The sequence below is a fragment of the Etheostoma cragini genome, chromosome 5 (assembly GCF_013103735.1).
Source record: "Etheostoma cragini isolate CJK2018 chromosome 5, CSU_Ecrag_1.0, whole genome shotgun sequence".
NCBI lineage: Eukaryota > Metazoa > Chordata > Actinopteri > Perciformes > Percidae > Etheostoma > Etheostoma cragini.
This window is the reverse complement of record NC_048411.1, coordinates 7231123-7253908: the sequence shown is the minus strand read 5'-3', so window position 1 is coordinate 7253908 and position 22786 is coordinate 7231123. Positions and strand designations below refer to the sequence as shown.

General features: G+C 42.8%; 1 protein-coding gene across 1 annotated transcript in view; it reads left to right on the top strand.

Annotated features, from left to right (window-relative positions):
• top3b (DNA topoisomerase III beta) overlaps positions 1 to 22786 on the top strand; it is a 65809-nt gene that overhangs the window by 39464 nt on the left and 3559 nt on the right. The window contains exons 8-16 of the mRNA XM_034871886.1: positions 2145 to 2235; positions 4043 to 4197; positions 5896 to 6001; positions 8721 to 8867; positions 10031 to 10204; positions 10667 to 10795; positions 11652 to 11801; positions 15350 to 15450; positions 21795 to 21996. Of these exons, the coding sequence (XP_034727777.1) occupies positions 2145 to 2235; positions 4043 to 4197; positions 5896 to 6001; positions 8721 to 8867; positions 10031 to 10204; positions 10667 to 10795; positions 11652 to 11801; positions 15350 to 15450; positions 21795 to 21996 (1255 nt within the window). The remainder of the gene's footprint in view (positions 1 to 2144; positions 2236 to 4042; positions 4198 to 5895; positions 6002 to 8720; positions 8868 to 10030; positions 10205 to 10666; positions 10796 to 11651; positions 11802 to 15349; positions 15451 to 21794; positions 21997 to 22786) is intronic.

The following is a 22786-nucleotide window of genomic DNA, read 5'->3' as shown; positions in this document are numbered from 1 at the left end:
TTCGGATGTCTTCTGCATGTGTTCTGATTTATTTTTATTAACATGCATTATTGTCGCTATTGTTGTCATGAGTTTGATTTAAACCCCTACCATTGCAGTTGTTTAGATTGTTAGAAATGGTTGCGCTGGCACCCGGATGCGGAGTGGCAATAGGGAGAGTCTAGACTTTTCCTGGTGGGATGGTAGTGTTTAGAGGCGTGCGGCCGCTTCCCGCGGCTGCTGCCTGCCATCAGACCTGTGCATCGCGTCAGTGTCCAGTCTCTCTGTAAAAGTAGAGATGAGCAGCGCGGTGTCCGTGGTCTATCAGATTTGGGTTTATACAGGGCCCTCCGGAGATTGAGGGTGACAATGTAGCAATATTCTCAGATGATAATAATGGCTGACTGGTCAGATACCAATACAGTTGTGATTTCATTTTCTTGCTTGTTGCTTGTCCTTCTCTAATAAAGGTTTGTTTGTGTTACTCCTTAATATGTAGGCCTAATGTTTTTTTATTATAGCTTATTTTGGATTCATAACCTCAATAAGTCTCACATCACTACACAATTATTTGGACTATACATGCGTATAGTGTAGTTTACATTCATCACATCGGGCAACCGCTCTACCACTGAGCCATAGCCACTTAAGCAGAAAAGGGGATCAGACTACGCCAAGCTGCGCTTTTTCACTTATCCTGGATATCTTTATTCTACTTTTGTGCAACAGGCCCCCGGCCTAAGGACATCCACAGGCCAATGTTGACTTTTGGATCAGCCTTAAATGACAAACATCATCTGATTTACTTGAAACTTATAAAGTGTTGTCTACATGTGATACTGAGCTGGCCCCTGTATTTGTGTGAGGTGTCATTTAACTCAGCAGAGTTTAACACAACAACTTTAACTTTAACACAACAACAACCAGGTAGAGTTCACTGTGACAATATATTTAATATAGAGCTACTGTGCAGGTGTTTTTGTTAATCGATTTGGTTGAAGAGTAAGTGTAAATGGACTGTATTTATGTAGCGTCTTAATGCCTACTCAAAGTGTTCTTATTGTACATTATACAAGCACCACTCACCATGACACACACGCATTCATACACTGGTAACCAAGGCTGCTTTACAAGATCACATAAACCTTCAGCAAAAAAAAACATTCACACTCTGTATGTCAATGATGGCACAGCAACGGCAGCAATTTAGTGTCTTGCCCAAGGACACTTAGACATGTAGACTGCAGGGGCTAGGGATCAAACCACTGACCTTCTAATTGGTAGATTACACCCCTCTTCCACCTGAGCCACAGCCACCGACTAGGTAGAATTTCAGTCAACCAAGATTTTCTTTGGTTGAAAACTGCCCTGATTTGTTGATTTGTCTTTGTGTCAAGTATCAATACCATTGTTGGCCAAAAAAAACAGTATTGGTCAGGCCATAATTATGATAAAGATTTAGTAAATTCTCTAGTAGACTAGAACATGTAAATGGATTGAAATAACAAAATATTAAGGGAACTTAAAACTGTCTGTTTCACTCGATATCACATAATTTTGATAAAAACGTGTGGATGGAAACATAGCTACTGTCATGTCATTTAGTTTCCTGTGTTATGTTGTCACTCATTTACTGTTAATGTTTCCCTTATTTGCTTTTTTCATGTTTTACCCATGTTGTTTCTGCGTTTTCTGTTTGGTTTTCCTAGGTTCTTGTGTATATTTCATGCTCAGTTTCCTATTTTATTTAGTATTCCCTCTGTTTCTCCTTTGTTGTGTCTTGTTTTACTATCTGCCTTGTGTTTTCCTGCCTTTTTGATTGTCTGCCCTGCCCTGATGTATTTCACCCGTTCCTCAGCCCTCATGTCACCTGTCCCATGTTGCTATCCTCATTCCCTGTGTATTTAGTCTGTTAGCTTTCTGTGTCTGTTGTGATTTCATCGTCACTCGTGATCAGTCCTTTATTAGGAGTTCCCTTCTTGTGTATTAACGTGTTTCTGGGCTTCTCTGTCGGAATTATTCCTCAGTTTATCATGGTTTGTAAATTCTCCTTCTGTTTCATTAAATTATTCATACAAACTGCTGCTCCCTCCTCACAAATCCTGACAACCTGATGGATTCACCCAAGGCACGGTCAACCAGAATTGATACCTCTCTCAATACAGGTGGAGTCGGTGAGTAAAAAAGAGAAGGCTAAGCAGAGGCCCCAGGCCTTGAACACTGTGGAGATGTTGAGAGTGGCCAGCTCTGCCTTAGGTATGTTCACATCCACATGAGCAGCGTTTTATCAGTTGTCATTTCCCCTTAACTATTAGTTATACTGTTGATAAAAAATTAATGAGGGTGAATATTTGTGAATTTGTGAATGTGTGTAGGCATGTAAAAGTGGCTCATTTCCCAGCTCCCGATTGCAGCGATCTTGCTTAATACTGGAGCATTGTCAAAGATTGTTGTTACCATCAGTCAGATAGAAAGATACAACAACATAGGAAATTAGGGGCCAGGTTAAAAACTATCCAAAGCAAATGAGCCCTCACAAGTGAAAAACTGGAATTAGGGAATGTTAATTATTTTTGTTTAAGAAATTAGTATGAGATCATCATTTCTGTCAATTGACTAAATGATTAACTGACCAATTGCTTCATCTCTACTTAAGATATAAAGTAAATTTATGAATAATTTAAGAGTCAAGTTTTAAAGGTTTAAAGGATAAGGCTGGCATTCTATACATGTATTTTTTCCTGTCAACAAATTCCATAAAAAGAGCAAAACCAACAATGCGTTACCCAGATTTTCTACTTTCGCAGCAGTTAAATGCCTGTGCTGTGTAACTGCTGGGCCGTTGTTTTGTTCCGTCCTCTGTCACACGCCACACCAAACCGGTAGCATTTCGGAAGTGCAGCATCTTGCCTGCCCAACTTGCAGATTTTAGTAGCTCTACAAGAACTAGAATGAACATTTGCGTGTTTATTAAGCTAGTGGTAACTACCTTACACTCTAAGCACTCCTGTAATTAATCTCCATGCCTTCTTTTTTGCTGGCATGTCCTTTTTCAAAATGATTTGTGGTGATATATATGTTCTGTATTTAATGTAGTTTAGTGTCCCCTGCTGTAGAGTGGCGGTTTTTCTTCACTTCCTGTGAAAATCAGAAATAGGAAGTTTTGGTAAGCAGATGGTTTTCAGAAAGCTAGAAATGTGTGGCAGGAGATCAGGTCTCAGGTTTCCTAGTGGATGTATTGTTGTACGTTGTACTTGCTTGTATGTTTTATGTCTATTTAGCTGTTAATCTTCTGTTATCCTAAAACTTATTGATCCGAAGAAGAAGTTATTTACTGGCATTCTGCATATGCATGTCATTTAAATTACAAATACATGCTTATTACATGCTGTAGATTCTATATTAGTTTTATAAATATATCTTACATGTGTATAGTGCACATTTTTTTAAATGTAATGTACTTTTATTAGGGGTCCAAACCCAAGGGGCTAGGAATCTTAACGCGTTTAAAAATAGACCTGGCGTGTATCTTTTTTGGAGCACCACTTCACGCACGCTTCTGGGACGCGCCATGACGCGGGTGGTGGAATATAAAACATTGACTTGAATGGCTGTGGTTGCTCGTGGGGGCCGCTGCGCCTCTGGAACGCAGCTCAGACTCACCCACTCCTGTTGATTTGTGTGTTTTAATGTGATTTGTTGACTACAAGAAAAAAATGGAATATTTAGCCTTTTTATATATTTAAAACAAATACTTTTTATTTAATATGAATGAAAGTATAAGAAGTGCAATTCCAGAGATTATTCAGTAAAAGGTATTTTATTGAAAAAGATTCTTACAGTGCAAATTGCACAATAACATTTAAATTATATTTACAGCATTTAGTCTAGGACACAGTTGTCTAGAAATCTGAAAATGACTGTCTTCAAAAATAATCAACTCAACTTTCATAGGATTGAACAAATGTGGTGACCCAGTAAGATCAAGTTATAAAATTACAATTCCAGTTTTGTAAGGATGTAAGAAAAGAGAATACATTTTTGATATGTTTTGATGCATCAGGTATGGGTCCCCAGCATACCATGCAGATTGCAGAGCGTCTGTATACACAGGGCTACATCAGCTACCCACGTACTGAGACGACCCACTACCCAGAGAACTTCAACCTGAAGGGAACACTGGAGCAGCAGATCAACAATCCCTTCTGGGCAGAGGAGGTGAGCACCACTGGGGGGCCAAGGATACAAAAGGGAAAATGCTCTTATAAATTCAAGGCCAGCAGTTTATGTGTGCAGAAATAGATTTATTGTAATAATAATATGTGAATTGAATGTGGATACATATTGATGTACAGTACAGTCCAAAGGTTTGCACACACCTTCTCATTCAATGTGTTTTCTTTATTTTCATTACTATTTACATTGTAGATTATCACTGAATGCATCAAAACTATGATTGAACACATGTGGAACTATGTACTTAATAAAAAAGTGTGAAATAACTGAAACCATGTCTTATACTTATTTTTTGATAGTGCTGCAACCTTGGTGTTCTCTCAATGAGCTTCATGAGATAGTCACCTGAAATGGTTTTCACTTCACATGTGTGCCTTGTTAATTAAGGGAATTTCTTACCTCATTAATGAAGTTGGGACCATCAGTTGTGTTGTGCAGAAGTCAGGTTGATACACAGCCGACAGCCCTATCGGACAACTGTTACTATTCATATTATTGCAAGAACCAATCCGCTAAGTAAAGAGAAACAAGTGGCCATCATTACTTTAAGAAATGACGGTCAGTCAGTCCGGAAAATTGCGAAAGGTTTTTGCAGTCGCAAAAACCATCAAGCGATACAACAAAACTGGCTCACATGAGGACCGCCCCAGGAAAGGAAGACCAAGCGTCACCTCTGCTGCTGAGGATAAGTTCATCTGAGTCACCAGCCTCAGAAATTGCAAGTTAACAGCAGCTCAAATTAGAGACCAGATGAATCCCATCTCTATAACAACACATCTCTATAACAACTGTTAAGAGGAGATTGCGCGAATCAGGCAATCATGATCAAATGGCAGCTAGGAAACCATTGCTAAGGACAGGCAACAAGCAGAAGAGATTTGTTTGGGCCAAGAAACAGAAGGAATGGACATAAGACCAGTGAAATCTGTGCTTTGGTCCGACGAGCCCAAGTTTGAGATCTTTGGTTTCAACCGCTGTGTCTTTGCGCAATGGAGAGAAGGTGACTGGATGAATTCTACATGCCTGGTTCCTACCGTGAAGCATGGAGAAGGAGGTGTTATGGTGTTAAGGCGCTTTGCTGGTGACAATGTTGGGGGACATTCAAACTTGAAGGCATACTGAACCAGCATAGCTACCACAGCATCCTGCAGCAACATGCCATCCCATACAGTTTGCATTTAGTTGGACCATCATTTATTTTTCAACAGGACAATGTTTCCAAACACTGGCTGGCTATTTGACCAAGAAGGAGAGTGATGGAGTGCTGCGCCTCCACAGTCACCGGACCTGAACCCAATCAAGATGGTTTGGATCGCAGAGTGAAGCCAAAAGGGCCAACAACTGCTAAGATTCTCTGGGAACTCCTTCAAGGCAGTTGGGAAACCATTTCAGGTGACTACCTCTTGAAGCTCATCAAGAGAAAAGTGTGTGCCAAGCAGAAATCAGAGCAAAGGGTGGCTACTTTGAAGGAACTAGAATATAAGACAGGTTTTCAGTTATTTCACACTTTTTTGTTAAGTACATAATTCCACATGTGTTAATTCATAGTTCTGATGCCGTCAGTGATAATCTACAATGTAAATAGTCATGAAAATAAAGGAAACGCATTGTATGAGAAGGTGTCTCCAAACTTTTGGGCTGTGTTGTATGTTTCTAAAAAAGGTTTTACCCCTCCAACAGGTGAAGGCTTTGCTTTCAACTGGATTAAACCGACCCAGAAAAGGAACTGATGCTGGAGACCATCCACCTATCACTCCCATGCGTGCTGCCTCAGAACGGGAACTGGGTGAGTCATACAATTAAGTAGATAATAGATTATACACTTCAGAGATCAAAAAGTAGGGCAAGACATCAGCTGTCAAAATAGCCATTTTATTGTATATGATGTACTAATGACAGACGTATATACCAAATTTTGTTTTAGTGTAAGTGTGTTTTAAACTCTTTTATTTAAATATCTAAAAACCACACCCCATATTTTTGCCATATTCGCATGCTTTACAACAGTCCCTAGTAGAACGCGACCGATAAAGGATTTTTAAGGCCAATACTGAAACGAATATTTGGTTGTTTAAATATCAATATCAATATATTGAAGTACTGATAAATGAAATGTATAAAAATACAAACTTAAGATAGGAAACTTAAAGGCCATTGAACAAAAACACATAAAAAAAATAATCTGTGTTGCCAACAGGGACGTAGAGTGCCCTCTGGTGGACAAACTATGCAACAACAACGCTCATAGCATGGTTGAACGTCTGTTTTTTATTTTTTAAATATACATTTTTCAGAATCCTTTATTTGTCATTATATATTATTCTGATGAATCATTTTTAGAAAAAAATTAATTCACTCAGCATTATAAATGCCGATACCGATAGAAGTGGAAATGCTAATATCGGCCCGCCCATATATCAGCATGTTCTTTTTTTTCTTTTTTCTTACATTCCATTATCATCATTTTTGTACGTATGTACATCGTATACAACCAATACAGCCACTCCTTGCGACCGTGCATTTGTGCGGCACATAGACTCTGCAAATCATCACCAATGAAAAGGAAACTCCCTGCTGAGGTTAATGATACCTCACACAAGACTATACCTTAAATGGGTCACCAGTTATGAAAGTGGGCGTGGCATACACATGGGGGGCGGGCCAAAGCATCATCAATGAAGAAGGAACTCTCTGCTGAGTTCAATGACACCTCACACAAGAACCGTCCAAATGTTCTGAAAGGGGGTGTGTCCTGAGTGGGCGTGGTTAAAGTATCAGTATCACATGTAGACCACACATTTGGGGCGGCTGTGGCTCAGTGGTAGAGCGGTTGCCTGCCAATCGGAAGGTTGATGGTTCGATCCCCGCCCCTGCAGTCATTGTCGAAGTCTCCTTGGGCAAGACACTGAACCCCGAGTTGCCCCCGGTGCTGCGGATCGGAGTGTGAATGTGTGTGAATGTTTATCTGATGAGCAGGTGGCACCTTGTACGGCAGCCCCGGCCACAGTGTATGAATGTGTGTGAATGGTGAATGTTTCCTGTAGATGTAAAAGCGCTTTGAGCAGTTGTTAAGACTGGAAAAGCGCTATATAAATACAGCACATTTACATTTACATAAGTAAAATGTAAATCAGATTTTGTCATATAAGGCTGATTTCCTGTTGCCATTTGGTGGCGCTATCTCTAAAAGTCAACATTGGCCTGTAAATGTCCTCAGGCCTGGACTCTTGTTGATTGTGGGAAATTTCCGGCAGATATGGCAATTTACACGGTAGTTACAGCCACAGCCACTCGTTCATCGCTAAACACTCCGATTGGTCGCCATGCCACGCCCACACCGTTTGACGAAAAAAAAAAAATTCGAATAATTTTTTTCTCGTTGTTTGTTAAAGTATTGCACCTTGACTTTAAGGCCTACTTCCTGTTGCCACTAGGGGTGTTATGACTCTGAGCCAATATCGGCGTGTATATGTCGTCAGGGTTGGACTCAGATGAATCGTGAAAGTTTCAAGCTAATTGGACAAGGTACACTCAAGTTACACCCACTTCCTGTTTCAATGGCAAAACGCGTAAATTGACCGCCCCGCCACAGCCATGCCCTATGACAAAAAGTTTTTCTTTTAATTACTTTCCATCTTTATCGTCTTAAGATGGCACAGACCAAATTTAAAGTTGATTGGATAAAATCTCTAGGAGGAGTTTGTTAAAATACAACTTGTGGCCAAAATCACACTTATTTCGAACTTTCAATGCTAAATGGCGGGCTTCCTGTTGGGTTTAGGGTATGGCTCCAATGGAATTTTATGTCAGTCTTGACATGCTACATACTTTATGTGTACCACTTTTTGTGAGTCTATGTTAAACAAACTGCAGGGGCTCAATTTTAATTATACAATAATTTTGTAGAGAGCGCTAGCAAGCTGTTTTTGTGCACATATTCACAAAACCCTGTAAAATACGTATATTTTTACCAGCCTTGATGCAACCGCCAAATTTGGTGAGTTTTTGAATATGTTAAGCCCCTCAGAAAGGCAATTCCTTTGCCGGGAGAGAGAGAGAAAGAAAGAAAGAAAGAAAGAAAGAAAGAAAGAAAGAGAATAATAATTCCTTCAGTTTCAATAGGGCCTTCGGCGCTCGGGCCCTAATGACTGCCAGGCTGTAACCAGATGTTTCCACTTGTTTTTATTAGTTTTGAGATTTCTGCCTCCACCCCAATACACGTAGTTTGTTATTACTTTTAGTCATGAAGTCCTTCAGGAGAGACTTTCTAAAAAACTCAGCTATTATACCCCATATTTAAATGATTCTTATGTGCCCCCGCCTTTCATCTCTGACTGCCGAATTTTCATTTAGTATTAGAGTGTGGCCGTTTGTAACAACTACAAACAATTTGGCCTTCTGGTGTGGTTGGACAACAACACACCAGAAGAATTAAAGAAATGCCTGCATGGACCCCTTCATTTTCAGCCTCTAACCCAAGTTCTTTCTCTTCTGCTATTCCACAGGAAGTGAAGGCTGGCGGCTATACGATTACATCACACGCCATTTCATTGCCACTGTCAGTCAAGATTGCAAATACCTACAGACCACCATAGACTTCAACATTGGCACAGAGGCCTTCTCATGTAGTGGCAAAACCCTAATATCACCAGGTAAAGCCAGCTGGGCACACATTCAGCTTGCCTCTTGAGTACCAAGATGCTGTTAGCACTTTGCACATTTTTAGCTCCAAACGGCAGCAAGATTTAAGCAATTGTTTGAAAACAGTTAGATCCTTAATCCCTTAAAATGTTGGCAAGAAAGTTAAGTAAAACTCTTTTAAACCTTCTGTACTTGCCCTTAGTAAAAGGAAAGGTTATAAGGGCTGTCAAAGGTAATGCGTTAATATTGTGTTGACAAATTGGCAAATTGTAATTGTTGATTACTTTAATAATATGTGCTGCCTTGCGTTCGACACAGACCTGCACTCACTCACCGGAGCAGCTTTGAGTCTGTGGCACTGGCACAGCAGCCTTCATGATAGATTGGCTTGACAAAGTGGTGACTACAAACCATACAGACAGAGAGGCCGGCTGCATACACAGGAGAGGAAATTACTTTTAACTGGACATACTAACTGGAGAGAATTAATTATGTCAGACATTAACAGATTTACTGACTAAAAACTGGTAATTACTGATAAAGGAATCACTGCTATGAGAGTTTTTGGACAATATTTGTCATGGTTTTGTTGGTGTCAATGATAATAATAAGAGAGATACATTTGCCTAAATCATGCATGTGTCCATTCCCATGTAAATACAAGTATTAAATATGTGACAAATATCCCCTTAAGATACATTTTGAACAAACAAATAATGTGATTTATTATGCGACTAATTGCGATTAACTATGGACAATCATGCGATTAGTTGGGATTAAATATTGTAATCGAATGGCAGCCCTAATTGCTATATCACCCATGTATTAGACATGTTTGTAGTCCTAGTTAAGATGTTGCTTGTGACCAACTGCAAAGACAAAAAACAAGGCTTTACCTGCAAAGATCAGGGTTTTGGGGACCATTACATCATGGTCCTCTACCAGCATTACAGAATTTAAATTAAACAGACAATCATTTTTTTTTTTAAATGTCTTGAGCTGGTTTAAGAAGGGAGACTGCACTTTTTTCATAATATGCAATGATGGATATATGAATATATGCAATCTTTTTGCTGCGTTGAGGATCAAACTTCTATATATGGGCATCCGCTCTAACCAACTGAACTATCCGGGCGCCAAATAAATGCATTTTAAATGCAAATTCTATTCCCAGGTTACACAGCAGTCATGCCATGGCAGGGAATTCCTCTTGAAGAAGCAATGCCAGCTTGTGAGCGTGGAGACACTTTTACAGTAGATGAGATCAAGCTTTTGGAAAAGCAGACCAGCCCCCCTGACTACCTGACCGAGGCTGAACTCATCACCCTCATGGAGAAACATGGCATTGGTATATCTCAGCACTTTCTGTTTAATTGTAGCAGCCTTTACAAAGTTCTGGCCTCAAGGTGTTGCTACAGTTATTATCCTGTGTTCAAACATGAGCACAGCAAACATCAGATTGTTTTTATTCCATTTGTTTTGTGCGTTCTTCAAGAGAAATTATGTCTTATCACTTAATACATGGTCAGGATGTCTTCATATATTTTGCATAGGTCTTATATGGACTCAGGATGCAAAACATAATAACTGTGGTGACAAACTGACATCCTTCACTGAGGCATCCCTCTCTTGGTCACTTACACTAGTTAAAAATTAGTCAGACATTCTCTGCTTAATAGATTTTTTTCTGGCCTTTGTATGTGCAAAGTATTAGTTAATAAGTCAATCCTCACTAATTGATGATGGCCAATGGATAATACTAATATTGAACACGAGTTACAGGTGTTGGCTTCTGTCCTCCACCCTCCAGGTACTGATGCCAGCATCCCTGTCCACATAAACAACATCTGCCAGAGGAACTATGTGACTGTAGAGAATGGACGCAAGTTGAAGCCAACCAACCTAGGCATTGTCCTGGTACATGGCTACTACAAGACAGGTCATTCACCTTATATCATTCTACATTCTATGGGATTTGTTGCTGTGTGATTGCACATTTCTAGAACATTGCTGAATCATATTTGGACATTTTCAATAGATACAAATAGTCCCATTTAATCAATCCTTTGAATGGTTAATTAAATTTCATGAGCCACATTATTAGTGAGAAGTGAAATTTGTGAGTGGCTTTTGTAGAATGCCTTTACACTGCTTCCTAAAACAGGAAGGAAAGCTGGTATAAAAACCCAACGCTGTAAATGTGTAAATCACAACTCTTATCAAGATCACTTTCCAATAAGTCAGGTACAAGATGTGACCATATTTACATAAACTGTCGTTGCTTTAGCCTATTTTAGTTTCAACAAGTGATCCATCATTGTGATACACAAAACCCTTGGTTGAACCTGAAGTTACCTTGTTAACGCCAATTCTTGCTTTGTTGTACACGCAGAGGCCTGTACAACAAAGCAAATGGATCTTGTTTGTGTTTTTAGCGGAGCTGGACCAGAGGGTCCAGCTCCGCTAAAAACACAAACAAGAATCCATCACGTTAGCGTGTCGTTCACTACCAAGCCTGTTTGTAACGTTTGCTACAGCAATGTTTCAATTGACTTTAGCAGTTAAGATAATACACTTAAATATCCTGCTTTTACAGACTTAAACTAACCACAGACCGTTGACTTGTTTATGGACTTCAGGCAAAATGAAAGTATGGGAAACACAATAGATTTGTTGTTATTTTTGACAGGTAAAAAAAAATAATGTATGTAATAATGTATATGCAGATTGTCAGTACTATTATAGGGTAAACACTGTATAAAATACCAATGATTGGCCTTGTGTGCATTTTGCAGATGCAGAACTGGTGCTGCCCACCATACGTAGCGCTGTGGAGAAACAGCTAACCCTTATCTCTCTGGGTAAGGCAAACCACCAGCAAGTCTTACAGCATACTCTGGATATCTTCAAGAGGAAGTTTCACTACTTTGTGGATTCCATCCCTAGTGAGTTTACTGCAGCCAGAGGAGAACATTGCCACAATTTCCTTTTTCTGTAAATCCTAGTGACAAATTGCTTTTAAAAGTCTAAAGTAAGCTTTGAGTGGCTATGATAAACTGCTTTATAAATGTAAGGAATTATTAATTGGTTAATTAATTATTATTACAATTCGGAGGATTATAATACACTATGATCCTGAACTGATATTGTAGTCAGTGAGCAAATAAAGTATAATGATATGATATGATAAGAAATTCAATCAATCAATCAATCAAAATTCAGCACTTTACAACAACCAGCAGCTATCCAAAGTGCTTCACAAAATGAGTAAAATCACAAGGTGCAATATAAAAAGCAAACATAGAAAACAGTCAAATCAGAAAAGGTTACAAAGAAACAAAATAATGAAATTGTCACACCACTGCTACGTATTACAAGCAAGACTGAACAGATATGTTTTGAGTTTGGACTTAAAAGAGCGACATCTGTAACAGTACGAGTATCAGGGGGTAACTTGTTCCAGAGTCTCTGGGCACCAACTGCAAAAGCCTCATCACCCCACCGTTTATACCTGGACCTTGGGACTTCTAAAACCAACTGATTTGAAGACCGCAACGACCGGTTGTGTTCCCGCACAGTTAAAATTTCAGACAAATACTCTGGGGCAAGACCATTTAAAGCTTTAAAAATGTATTTGTTAAAAAGCGAGCAGCAGCATTTTGAACAAGACGTGAGATGGAGGTCTGATTCAGACCAACTTAGAGGGCATTACAGTAGTCCAACCTTGAAGTGATAAAAGCCTGAATAGCCTTTTCTAGGTCGTGCCTGCTCAGAAAGGGCTTAACTTTAGCCAGCAGGCAAAGCTGGAAAAAGCTCATTTGAACATAGTTAGTGATCTGCTTATCAAATTCCATGCTGCAGTCAAAAGTAACCCCAAAGTTTTTGACAACAGATCTCGTGCAAGATGCCAGAGCTCCCAAACTAACAGCTGGACCATTCTGCATGCCTGGAGTGCTGAAAATAATACACTCCGTTTTATTATCATTCAAATTAAGAAAATTGTCTGAAAGCCACAACTTAATATCAGCAATACAGCTTAGCAGGGAGTTTAGTGCAACACTGTCATTTGCTTTCATAGGCAAATAGATTTGCAAATCATCTGCGTAGCAATGAAATGACAGGTTGTGCTTTCTTATCATTGCCCCTAAAGGCAGCATATATAAAGAAAACAGAATAGGGCCAAGAATGGATCCCTGTGGTACCCCACAAGAGAGAGGAGCAACTGGCGAGGAGAGGTCCCCAATCATAACAGAAAAGCTCCTATTTGACAGATAGTAGCTGAACCATTTGAGTGCCGTACTTCTGATGCCTACACAATTCTCAAGGCGTGCGAGAAGGACTGCATGGTCCACTGTGTCAAACGCCGCTGTTAGGTCCAAAAGGACTAAAACAGTAGGATTCCCGGCATCTACAGACAAGACAATATCATTATGTACCCTCAACAGTGCAGACTCAGTGCTGTGACGTGATCTAAAACCAGTAAAAAGACTAAACTTTTTTTTCTAAAACCTTCGAAAGAAAAGGCAGATGAGAGACAGGTCTAAAAATGGACAGCACTGTAGGGTCAAGATTAGGCTTCTTAAGTAGGGGCCTGACCAAAGCATGTATAAAGGCAGCTGGGACAGAACCTGAAGTAAGACAGGAATTAAAAACAGTAAGAAGACTCGCCCCAATGGTATTAAAAACCTCCTTCGCCATTTTGGCAGGAACAATGTCTAAGGGACAGTTGGTAGGTTTCAAGTGTTGTACAAGCTCGCTAAGTAACTTCAGAGAAACTGGCTTAAATTCGTCAAACACAGCGTGTGTAGGAGAAGCAGGTAAAAACATCTTAAAATAAGCACTGGTGATTTTCCTGATAGATGCTACTTTGTCAATAAAATAACCTAGAAATTTCTCACATGTACTGATTGACACATCTGTCGGAGCAGAGGAGCATGGATTTATGACAGAGTTAATGGCATTAAATAACACTCTAGGTTCATGGCAACTGCTAGCTATGACAGAAGAGAGATGCTGCATCTACGCCACCTTCACAGCATTCTGGTACATGGCTAGACTGTCCCTTAACACCCAGTGACACGTGTAAATTGTCTTTCTTTCATCTTCGTTCAGCTTGTCTGCAGTGTTGCCTAAGGGTTCTTGTGGTGTCATTTAGCCAGGGATCCGCCTTAGTTTTAACAGCTTTAATCTGATAAGGGGCAATAGAGTCTAAAATGTCAGTGCTTGTGGAATGGAACTCAGAGAGAATGTTATCTGGGGAAGAGGGAGAGACCAGACCATTCTTTATATAAAACTGTGAGCCCACAAACACAGATGCAAACTCTCCACCTGAAGAGGAGGTGATGCAGCGGCGCCTAGAAGCTGAGGAGACAGGCTTAATAGCGGGAGATGGAACACTGATCTCAAACCTGATGGGGAAGTGATTGGAGATACCAGTTGCAGTTATTTCTCCAAGTGAAACTGAAAGCCCAAAGGAGATGATCAAATCCAGGGTGTGGCCTATGTGTCGGCCCTTCCACACCAAAAGAGTTCAAAAGTGTTTTAACACATGGATATTGAAATCCCCACCAACCAGGAGTTTGTCGTATTTAAGAAACAACATCCACTAAAAACTCAGGAAATTCACAAATATCACACACAAAAATCCTTGTTGAGTTTTGGTGGGCGATAAACAACTGCACACAACACAGGAGAATCCAGATCAGCCACAAACAGCTGAAGTTCAGAACTATTATAACTAAGTGAAGTTAATAACCTGCATCGGAACTTGTCTCTGAAGAGAGTGGCCAGACCACCACCTCGACCTGACACTCTGGGAGAGTTGAGGAAAGAACAGCTGGGGGGGAGGAGCTCCGAGAAGGCGCTGTATCATCTGGTTTCAGCCAGGTTTCCGTCAACAACAGAAAGTCCAGGTCATTGGTCGTAAAAAAGTAATTCAATATAAAAGTCATACTAGGGTTAATCAGCGCCATGCGAATCGGGCGCCTTTCAGTCTGTTGGGAAGCACGACTGAGCTGGTGGAGATTCGCGTGCACATAGCCTCGCTTGGGGGCGCTTCCTGTTCCAGCAACGGGGGGGCGGGCACTCGGAGTCCGGTACAGTGTGCCGGAGCCACCAGTAACTGTATACCGGAGAATGCCTTACATATACTTAAAAGAGTCAGGCAATCATACACCAGCAGCGGTGACACATTTCGAGTGACAAACAGTAAAAACAGGCAAATCAACGATAATCCCACCAGAGGTAAGCTGGGAATGAATAATTGTAAAAATGCTTTACAATATGTTGGGATTAAAGTTATAAACTATTATAATTTTTTTCAAGAGTACTTATAACTATATTTATAAAGTGTTATGAGTCGATTATAACTGTATTTTATAATCCATTATACAGACAGGCTTCGAAGTGTTACCAAAATTTTATTTAGGAAAATGTTAGTTCTGTCCCTTCCTATGCAACTTTTGCCCACAGTATATGTCCGTTGTGTTGACAGGCATGGATGAGTTGATGGAGGTCTCCTTCTCCCCAATTGCTGCCACTGGGAAGCCCCTGTCCCGCTGTGGCAAGTGCCACCGCTTCATGAAGTACATCCAGGTCAGCAGAACAGTCAAAACTAGAGTTAAAATTTGAAGAAAGCATGATTACAGACTTGATCATCAACAGGACGCTAGAGTGTAATTTGAAAAGAGCACATACCAGAACACAAGATACCTCTTTAAAGTGTGGGAACCCGCAATTTTAAAATATGAAAATAGCAAATGTTTGGTGGCTAAGGCTACAGTTTAACTTCACAGGACAAGACAATGGAGTACTGTACGGGGTAATAGTAGATGCCAGGATACCTCTAAATTGCCCACTTTAACACAAGGACACAACAGTCCCCTTGTTGAGTCAGTGTGACCTCAATTACCAGTGCCAAAGATTCAGTTTCTGGCTTGAGAAATATAGCTGGTTAGTCTACAGAGCTGACGTATTGCTTGTTGTTCTTCTCTGTTGAACAGCTGCAAATGTCATTAAGTTCTATTTCGTATAGGCTTCACCCTCTAAGGGCTACGCTATTGGATTTATCCCCTCGCGCATGCGCAGTCGTGAAGATTTTCTTTCCCGCCCTAGCGTCCAGCGCGGGCGGGAAACTACATGCGCATTTACTGCATACATACACAGCGGACCCGTTGATCTTCTCCCACTTTTTCTTCAACTTCGCAGTATGAAGACGAGCTCAAGACTCTCCACCGGTGCCCGCGTCTGCCCCTCTTGCCGGACCGGCTACATCCTTCCGCCGGACCTCTACCCCCGCTGCGAGGCCTGCCTGGGTGCCGTTCACGCCGGCCAGGCATTCACCCGCTACTCCTCATGCCAGTTTTGTGCCCGCCTGTAAACCAAAGAGCTAAATCGATGGGCGGAAGCTTTTCTGGTTTGCCAGGCTAGCGGTGGTGGAGATGGCAGCTGGGCAGACAGACAGGAATCCAGCGGCACCCTCTAACTGCTGGCGGACGGCGTTTTCGACAAGCACGAGTCCGCTGGCTCAGTTCTCTCGGACAGCGCCTCCATCACCGGTTTCCCCTTCTCCCCTTTGGGGGTATTGGGCCTTGAGACGGCGATTGACGCTTTCCCACTGGAGCTCTCTCCGTCTCCCGAACGGCCTGGGGCACACAAGAGGAAGCGCCCCGCAGCAGATGCGGGTGCATCTTCCCAGGCTTCGGCCTCAGGGCCCCCACCTGGTCCCCCTCCGCAGCGACAGCCGACGTCACACGGCCGTCATTCCTGCACGAGGCCGGAGAACCATGAGAGCGGCCCCCACCTGGTCCAATCCGCCTCCCGAGCCACCCAGCAAGCAGCAGCGGCAGTGGCAATGACGGCGCGGGGAGCGTCTATCCCTCTTCAGCTGAGAGTTGGAAACACAATGGCCCTTTTAAGGGCCACTCCCTCCCATCTAAAGAGCCGTTTCTCCTCATCCGAACAGCCCCTGTTTGCTCTAAACAAACGGCGTCCCCGCCTGCGGCAACGGCTGCGCAGGCAGCGGGAATGAGCGTCCACCCAAGGTGGACGACGCAGCTCAACCACCCACCCCCCCACAGCGATGCCGGCGGGGGTCATGTTAACCCACTGACCGCTCCCGCCCCACATGGGGGCGACTGGCCAGCGCCCTTTCGAGAAAGCCCTACCATGTGCTGGGCGTCACGATCACACGTCTCGCACAGCGGCGGGATGGGCTCTGCGCTCCCTGCTTGCCATGTCGGTGAACAACACTTGCACAAAGCATGTGCTCGCCCGCTGTCAGAATGCAGCACAGCATGGATTGGCTTGACACACATGGACTCATGGACGTCAAAGCTGATAACATCAGCGTGTGTACATAACATGGGGCTACACACTCCAGTTCGCCTCCCCCCTGCCCCCTTTCGCGGGTGTGTTGGAGACGACAGTATCATCCCTGGCAGAGTCAGATGCAATGACGTCAGAGCTAGAAGGGCTTCTGACCAACGGAGCTATTTCCCGCGTCCATCCAGGGGAGGAAAACGAGGGTTTTTACTCTCACTATTTTCTCACCCCAAAAAAGTCAGGAGGACTACGTCCCATCCTCGACCTGTCGAAATTCAACCGGTATATCATGGAGCGCCCCTTCCACATGCTCATCATCAGGCACGTGTTGGAATGTGTGCGCCACAACGAATGGTTTACATCCGTGGATCTGAAAGACTCTTACTTTCACATCCAAATCATTCCCAGGCACAGGAAATTCCTGCGCTTCTCCTTCCAAGGGGCCCGTTTCCAGTTCAACGGGCTGCCGTTCGGATACTCACTAGCCCCCCGCACCTTTCCAAGTGCATGGAAACGGCGCTCCAGCCTCTACGGTAGAGGGGCATCAGAATCCTCTTTTATTTGAATGATCTGCTCATTCTAGCCCCCTCTCGGGAGCAGGTGTCGCTGCAAACTATGGCGGTTCTGCAGCACATACAAACGCTGGGTTTTGCCATAAATTGGCAAAAGAGCGCCTTTGTAGTTTATCTGGGCGTGGACATGAACTCGATCACCATGAGAGCCAGGCTATCAGCACCGAGACAGGAAGCCCTGACTTCTCTGTTGTCCCGCTTCAGGCCACACACGACAGTTTCAGCGCTGTCAATTATGCGGCTCCTGGGCAGAGTGACGTCACATGTGACGGTGTACACGGACGTGTCCCTCAATGGCTGGGGGGGAATGTGCGAGTCACAGGTGGTGGGAGGGGTCTGGCCTCTTCCCCCTCTCCCTCACATAAACTGCCTGGAGCTGTCTACGGTGCTGAAGGTGTTAAAACATTTTACACCAGTGGTGACAGGGAGACATGTCGTCGTGCAGACAGACAACATCACGGTGGCAGCATTCATAAAACGCCAGGGCGGCATACGCTCAGCCCGGCTGTTGGAAACAGGCCAACAGGCCAGATGCCTCCTGCTGTGGGCGCACAGCCACCTGCTGTCTCTCAAAGCAGTATATATCCCCGGGATTTTGAACCAGGCGGCCGACTTGATGTTGTGGGGGGGGGGCCTCCCACAAGGAGCGGTGATTGAATCCCACTATCGTTCAAATGTTATGGAGCAGGTTCGGGAGGCGGAAGTGGATCTGTTTGCTTCACGAGAAAACACACAGTGCACAGGAGAATCTGTTAATTGTTCTGTTGGCACCGGAGCGCACAAGCGCGTCCAGGTTTCCAACCCTCATTCAGTTGCTGGTGACTCCCCCCTGGCAGATTCCGTGGCACGATCTGTCATCCCCCAGTAATAACTCAGAGGCTGTGGGGCTGGTTGCTGAGCGGGAACGCTTACAGGCTTGCCCCCCCGTTTTTGCACATCCCCTTGCAAAGCGTTTTCTGAAGGGGGTTAGACGTCAAAAACCGGCTGTTCGCCCCCTCGCCCCCCAATGGGACCTAGCTCTGGTGCTCCGGGCTCCGGGGAAGCCCCCCTTTGAGCCTCTGACGCAGGCTTCTCTCAGAATGCTGTTGCTTAAAACAGCGCTTCTCCTTGCCCTAACGTTGGCCGAAAGAGTGATTTATGTGCACCGTCAGTTTCTCCGTCCGGCCTCTGCACTAGAGGGGACGGGAGCGCAGCCACCTTACAGCCAAATCCCTCCTTCACACCGAAGACTCTAACTAGTTCTTTTCGGTCGAGAGTGTTTTCCCTCGAGGGTTTTTTCCCCCCACCTCACGCTAACGATGCGGAGGAGACTTCCCACCGGTTGTGTCCGGTGCGTGCTCTGTCACAATACATTTTACGCACGGCAAATATCAGGAAAACTCAACAGCTGTTTGTGCATTATAGAGAACACTCCCAAGGGTCAGCCCTCTCAAAACAGCGTCTGTCTTGCTAGCTGTGCGAGGCTATTACCCGGGTTTATAGCTCGGAAGGGAAAGACCCCCCCCAAGACATTCAAGGTCCCTCTACGAGGGCTTTGTCGGCGTCTGCGGCTCTATGTAAAGGCATGGCAGTAGTTGACATCTGCGCTGCAGCCTCCATATTCTATTAGTATAGGCGTAGCCCTCTAAGATCTGGGCCAACTGCTCCTAGAACATTAGTTGAAGAAAAAGCTGGTGTTTTTTGGGAGACGATCAACGGGTCCGCTGTGTATATATGCAGTAAATGCGGACGTAGTTGAGTCCCGCGCTGGACGCTAGGGTGGGAAAGAAAATCTTCACGACTGCGCATGCGCGAGGGGATGAACCCAATTACCAGATTCTATTAGCCTATACTAATAGAATCTGGAGTTACCAAAGTAACTAATGTTGTCTTTTGATATTTGGTTTACACTCTACTCCATCAGGTTGCAATGTAAGTTTTAGAATCCAGCTGTCTTCGCCAAGAAATTGATGAGAAACTTTAACATCTTGCATGCACATTGTCACAATCAGGTGATTCTTTAGGCCACCCTTAAACACTGTAAAAGTTTTGTTACACTGTGTTGTTACACCTAAGTTTCTTCTTCATCAAGGCACCAATTATGTTCTTTCCGGACCACGTGATGTCTAGCTGTTGAGCTCTGGCCTTCAAAGTTCTGCTAAAAAAAGAGCTTTAAGTGCTGTAGCTGAAATGTCCCCTTTATTACCATATCCACGACAGAACCACTTTAAATCCATGAATGAATCATGAGGCTGCAGATATTTAGGTCATTGTTATTGTATCTGAATGCATCTATAGTAGGTTGCGTGTGACTCTTAAATGGTTTACAAGGTAACCCTTGTATGACGTCATCTGGGAGCGATGCAAGATATGTTCAAATTCATTTAACTGTAAATGATTATTTTTTGTCTTGTTTCAGCCTTTTTTATATTATACTAGCATTTGCAGCATCCTGTGCCTTTTTGGTAAGGTTACTTGGAACACTTAGCCCAGAGTAGTTTTATTCTCCTTGACACAAGTTTCCTTTAATTTTTAAAGAAGCATTACATTTTCAATTCAGTTCAATTTTATTTGTATAGCGCTAAATCACAACAACAGTTTTTTCATTGGGCTTTTCATAAAAGAGCAGGTCTAGACCGTACTCTGTGATTTACAGAAACCCAACAGTTCCCACCAAAAGCAATCACTAGACGACAGAGGCAAGGAAAAACTTACTTTTAAGAGGCAGAAATCTCGAGCAGAACCATGGCTCAGGGTGGGGGTCGCATCTTCTTCGACCGGTTCGGGGTAACAGACAGACAGAGATAGAAGGGACATGGAGAATTGTAGTAGAGGGTGTCGAGGAGGAAAAAAAATCACAACTTTTTCTTGCAGTTTTAACTGTCTCCTGCAACATAAATCCATTTGACTTTTGCAACTTTTATCGCAGGTTTTTGCAAACGTTTTATTAAAATCAGGCATTATTTCCAAAATCCTGGAGGGACTGAATAATTGCTAACATTAGCTATGCTCCTAAGTGGTATGACTGTTAACAGTAATTGTTTATTTTATCTACATTTGCCATATTTTAAATACATATGTGATTAGATTGTAGATGTTAAAGATATGTAAGCAGCAGCCACTTGTTGCCATAACAACTCCAAACTTCCTGGGTTATACATGCCTCAAGCTAAATCTGCATGAAAAACCGCTGATTAAATAGCCTTATTTGCCCACCGTCACCACCCCCTACCTTTTATTTCAGAGGGCTATATATTTTTTTATCATTTAAATTGTTTGTTGTTGTCGCTTGACCCTATACACCTTTTATAGCAACAAAAACGACAAGGGGAATACAGTAAAAATAATAAAGACCCGTGTATATAGGCTGTGTGCTTGTGTTATTACCGGGTCACATCCTTGGGGTATAACCAAAATATTTATTATGGAATTCTTTCAGAACTTTTATTTTGAAGATTTTGGCCACTTGATACCAATGATCTAGTTCTTTTAGTCATGACCCAACCTTTCATAACCACCGGTGAGGGTAGGAATGAAAATTCCCCGTAGATTGACGGCTTAGCCTTCATGCTCAGTGTGCTGTGACGCACATGCAATTCTGCCCTTGCTACTTGGGCTAATCTCCCACTCCATTTTTTGTGGTCATTTAGAAATAGAGAGAGAGAGAGTTACTTTGTTGAAGGTTCTGCTAACTGTATGCAAAGACTGTAACTAATTCAAAGTTACATTTTCAGATAAGAGAAACTGTTTTGTCATGTATTTATTTACAGTGCAGTGCAATACAAAGAGGAACGCAATTATGTAATATGTAGTCCATTTATTTTCCAGGCAACATTTGCTCTAAAAAAAATGTAAAAAAACGTCATGGGAGCTGGTCTGCTGTGGTAAGCCTTTAGCCTAGCAAGAAAGACAGCTTGTTTGCCACGTTTACATTTACGCTCACACCGCATGTGTGTTTGAGTTGTGTTAAAGTGAACCTGATGTTCAACCTTTGTTGTTTTAACTGTCCAGTCTATAGGATGCACTGAAAAGTGAATCACATCCGATCCTTATGTCTATCTACAGGCCAAGCCCAGCAGGCTCCACTGCTCCCACTGTGACGAGACATACAGTCTTCCCCAGAATGGAGCCATCAAGCTGTACAAGGAGCTCCGCTGTCCACTGGATGACTTTGAGCTTGTGCTGTGGACCTCCGGAGCCCGGGGCAAGAGCTACCCCCTTTGCCCGTACTGCTTCAGCAACCCACCTTTTAGGGACATGAAGAAAGGTAGGATAAAACTCTTGTCCTACTAATTACTCTTGGTAATTCTTGTGGTTGAAATATTGGCTAATTGGCTTGAGTAGCCCTAACACTAGTACTTTAAAAACATTTTTAATGGCCTTTGATGAAAAAGTGGCAGTTATGAATTGAAGTGAAGATCTGAATACTAGATTCATAATAAATATATTATATAATATTTTATTTATAATATTATATATTGTAAAATTTGCTCAGTTGTAGCTTTTCCTTCTCCACCTTTAGTTGTCTTGCTTGTCAGGTTTTGGAGAAAACTACTGTAGTCTTTTTGTTAAACAACACTCAAAATGATTAGAGAGAATTATTCCTACCAGTAATTCAGGTCAGAGACAATTAGAATTTTTGGTCCTCATCACTTTTTTTGGTCAACGACTGGTAATTACCGTACAACAGAAACTCAGGTACATACACCGGTGGGCCTGCACGCCTTCTCTGTGGGGCCCACTACCGCTAAAGTAATTATGACTATGTTTTGTACGATTTCTTTGAGTTTGGTGATCTTTTAGAAATCTCACGGCTGAAATGTACAGTTGTGTTCAGAATAATAGCATCCATCCATCCATCCATCTTCGACCGCTCATCCGGTATCGGGTCGCGGGGGCAGCAGCTCCAGCAGGGGACCCCAAACTTCCCTTTCCCGAGCCACATCAACCACCTCCGACTGGGGGATCCCAAGGCGTTCCAGCCTGTGACCTTCAGCACTCACTGGATCGGTTCGCAGCCGAGTGTGAAGCGGCTGGGATGAGGATCAGCACCTCAA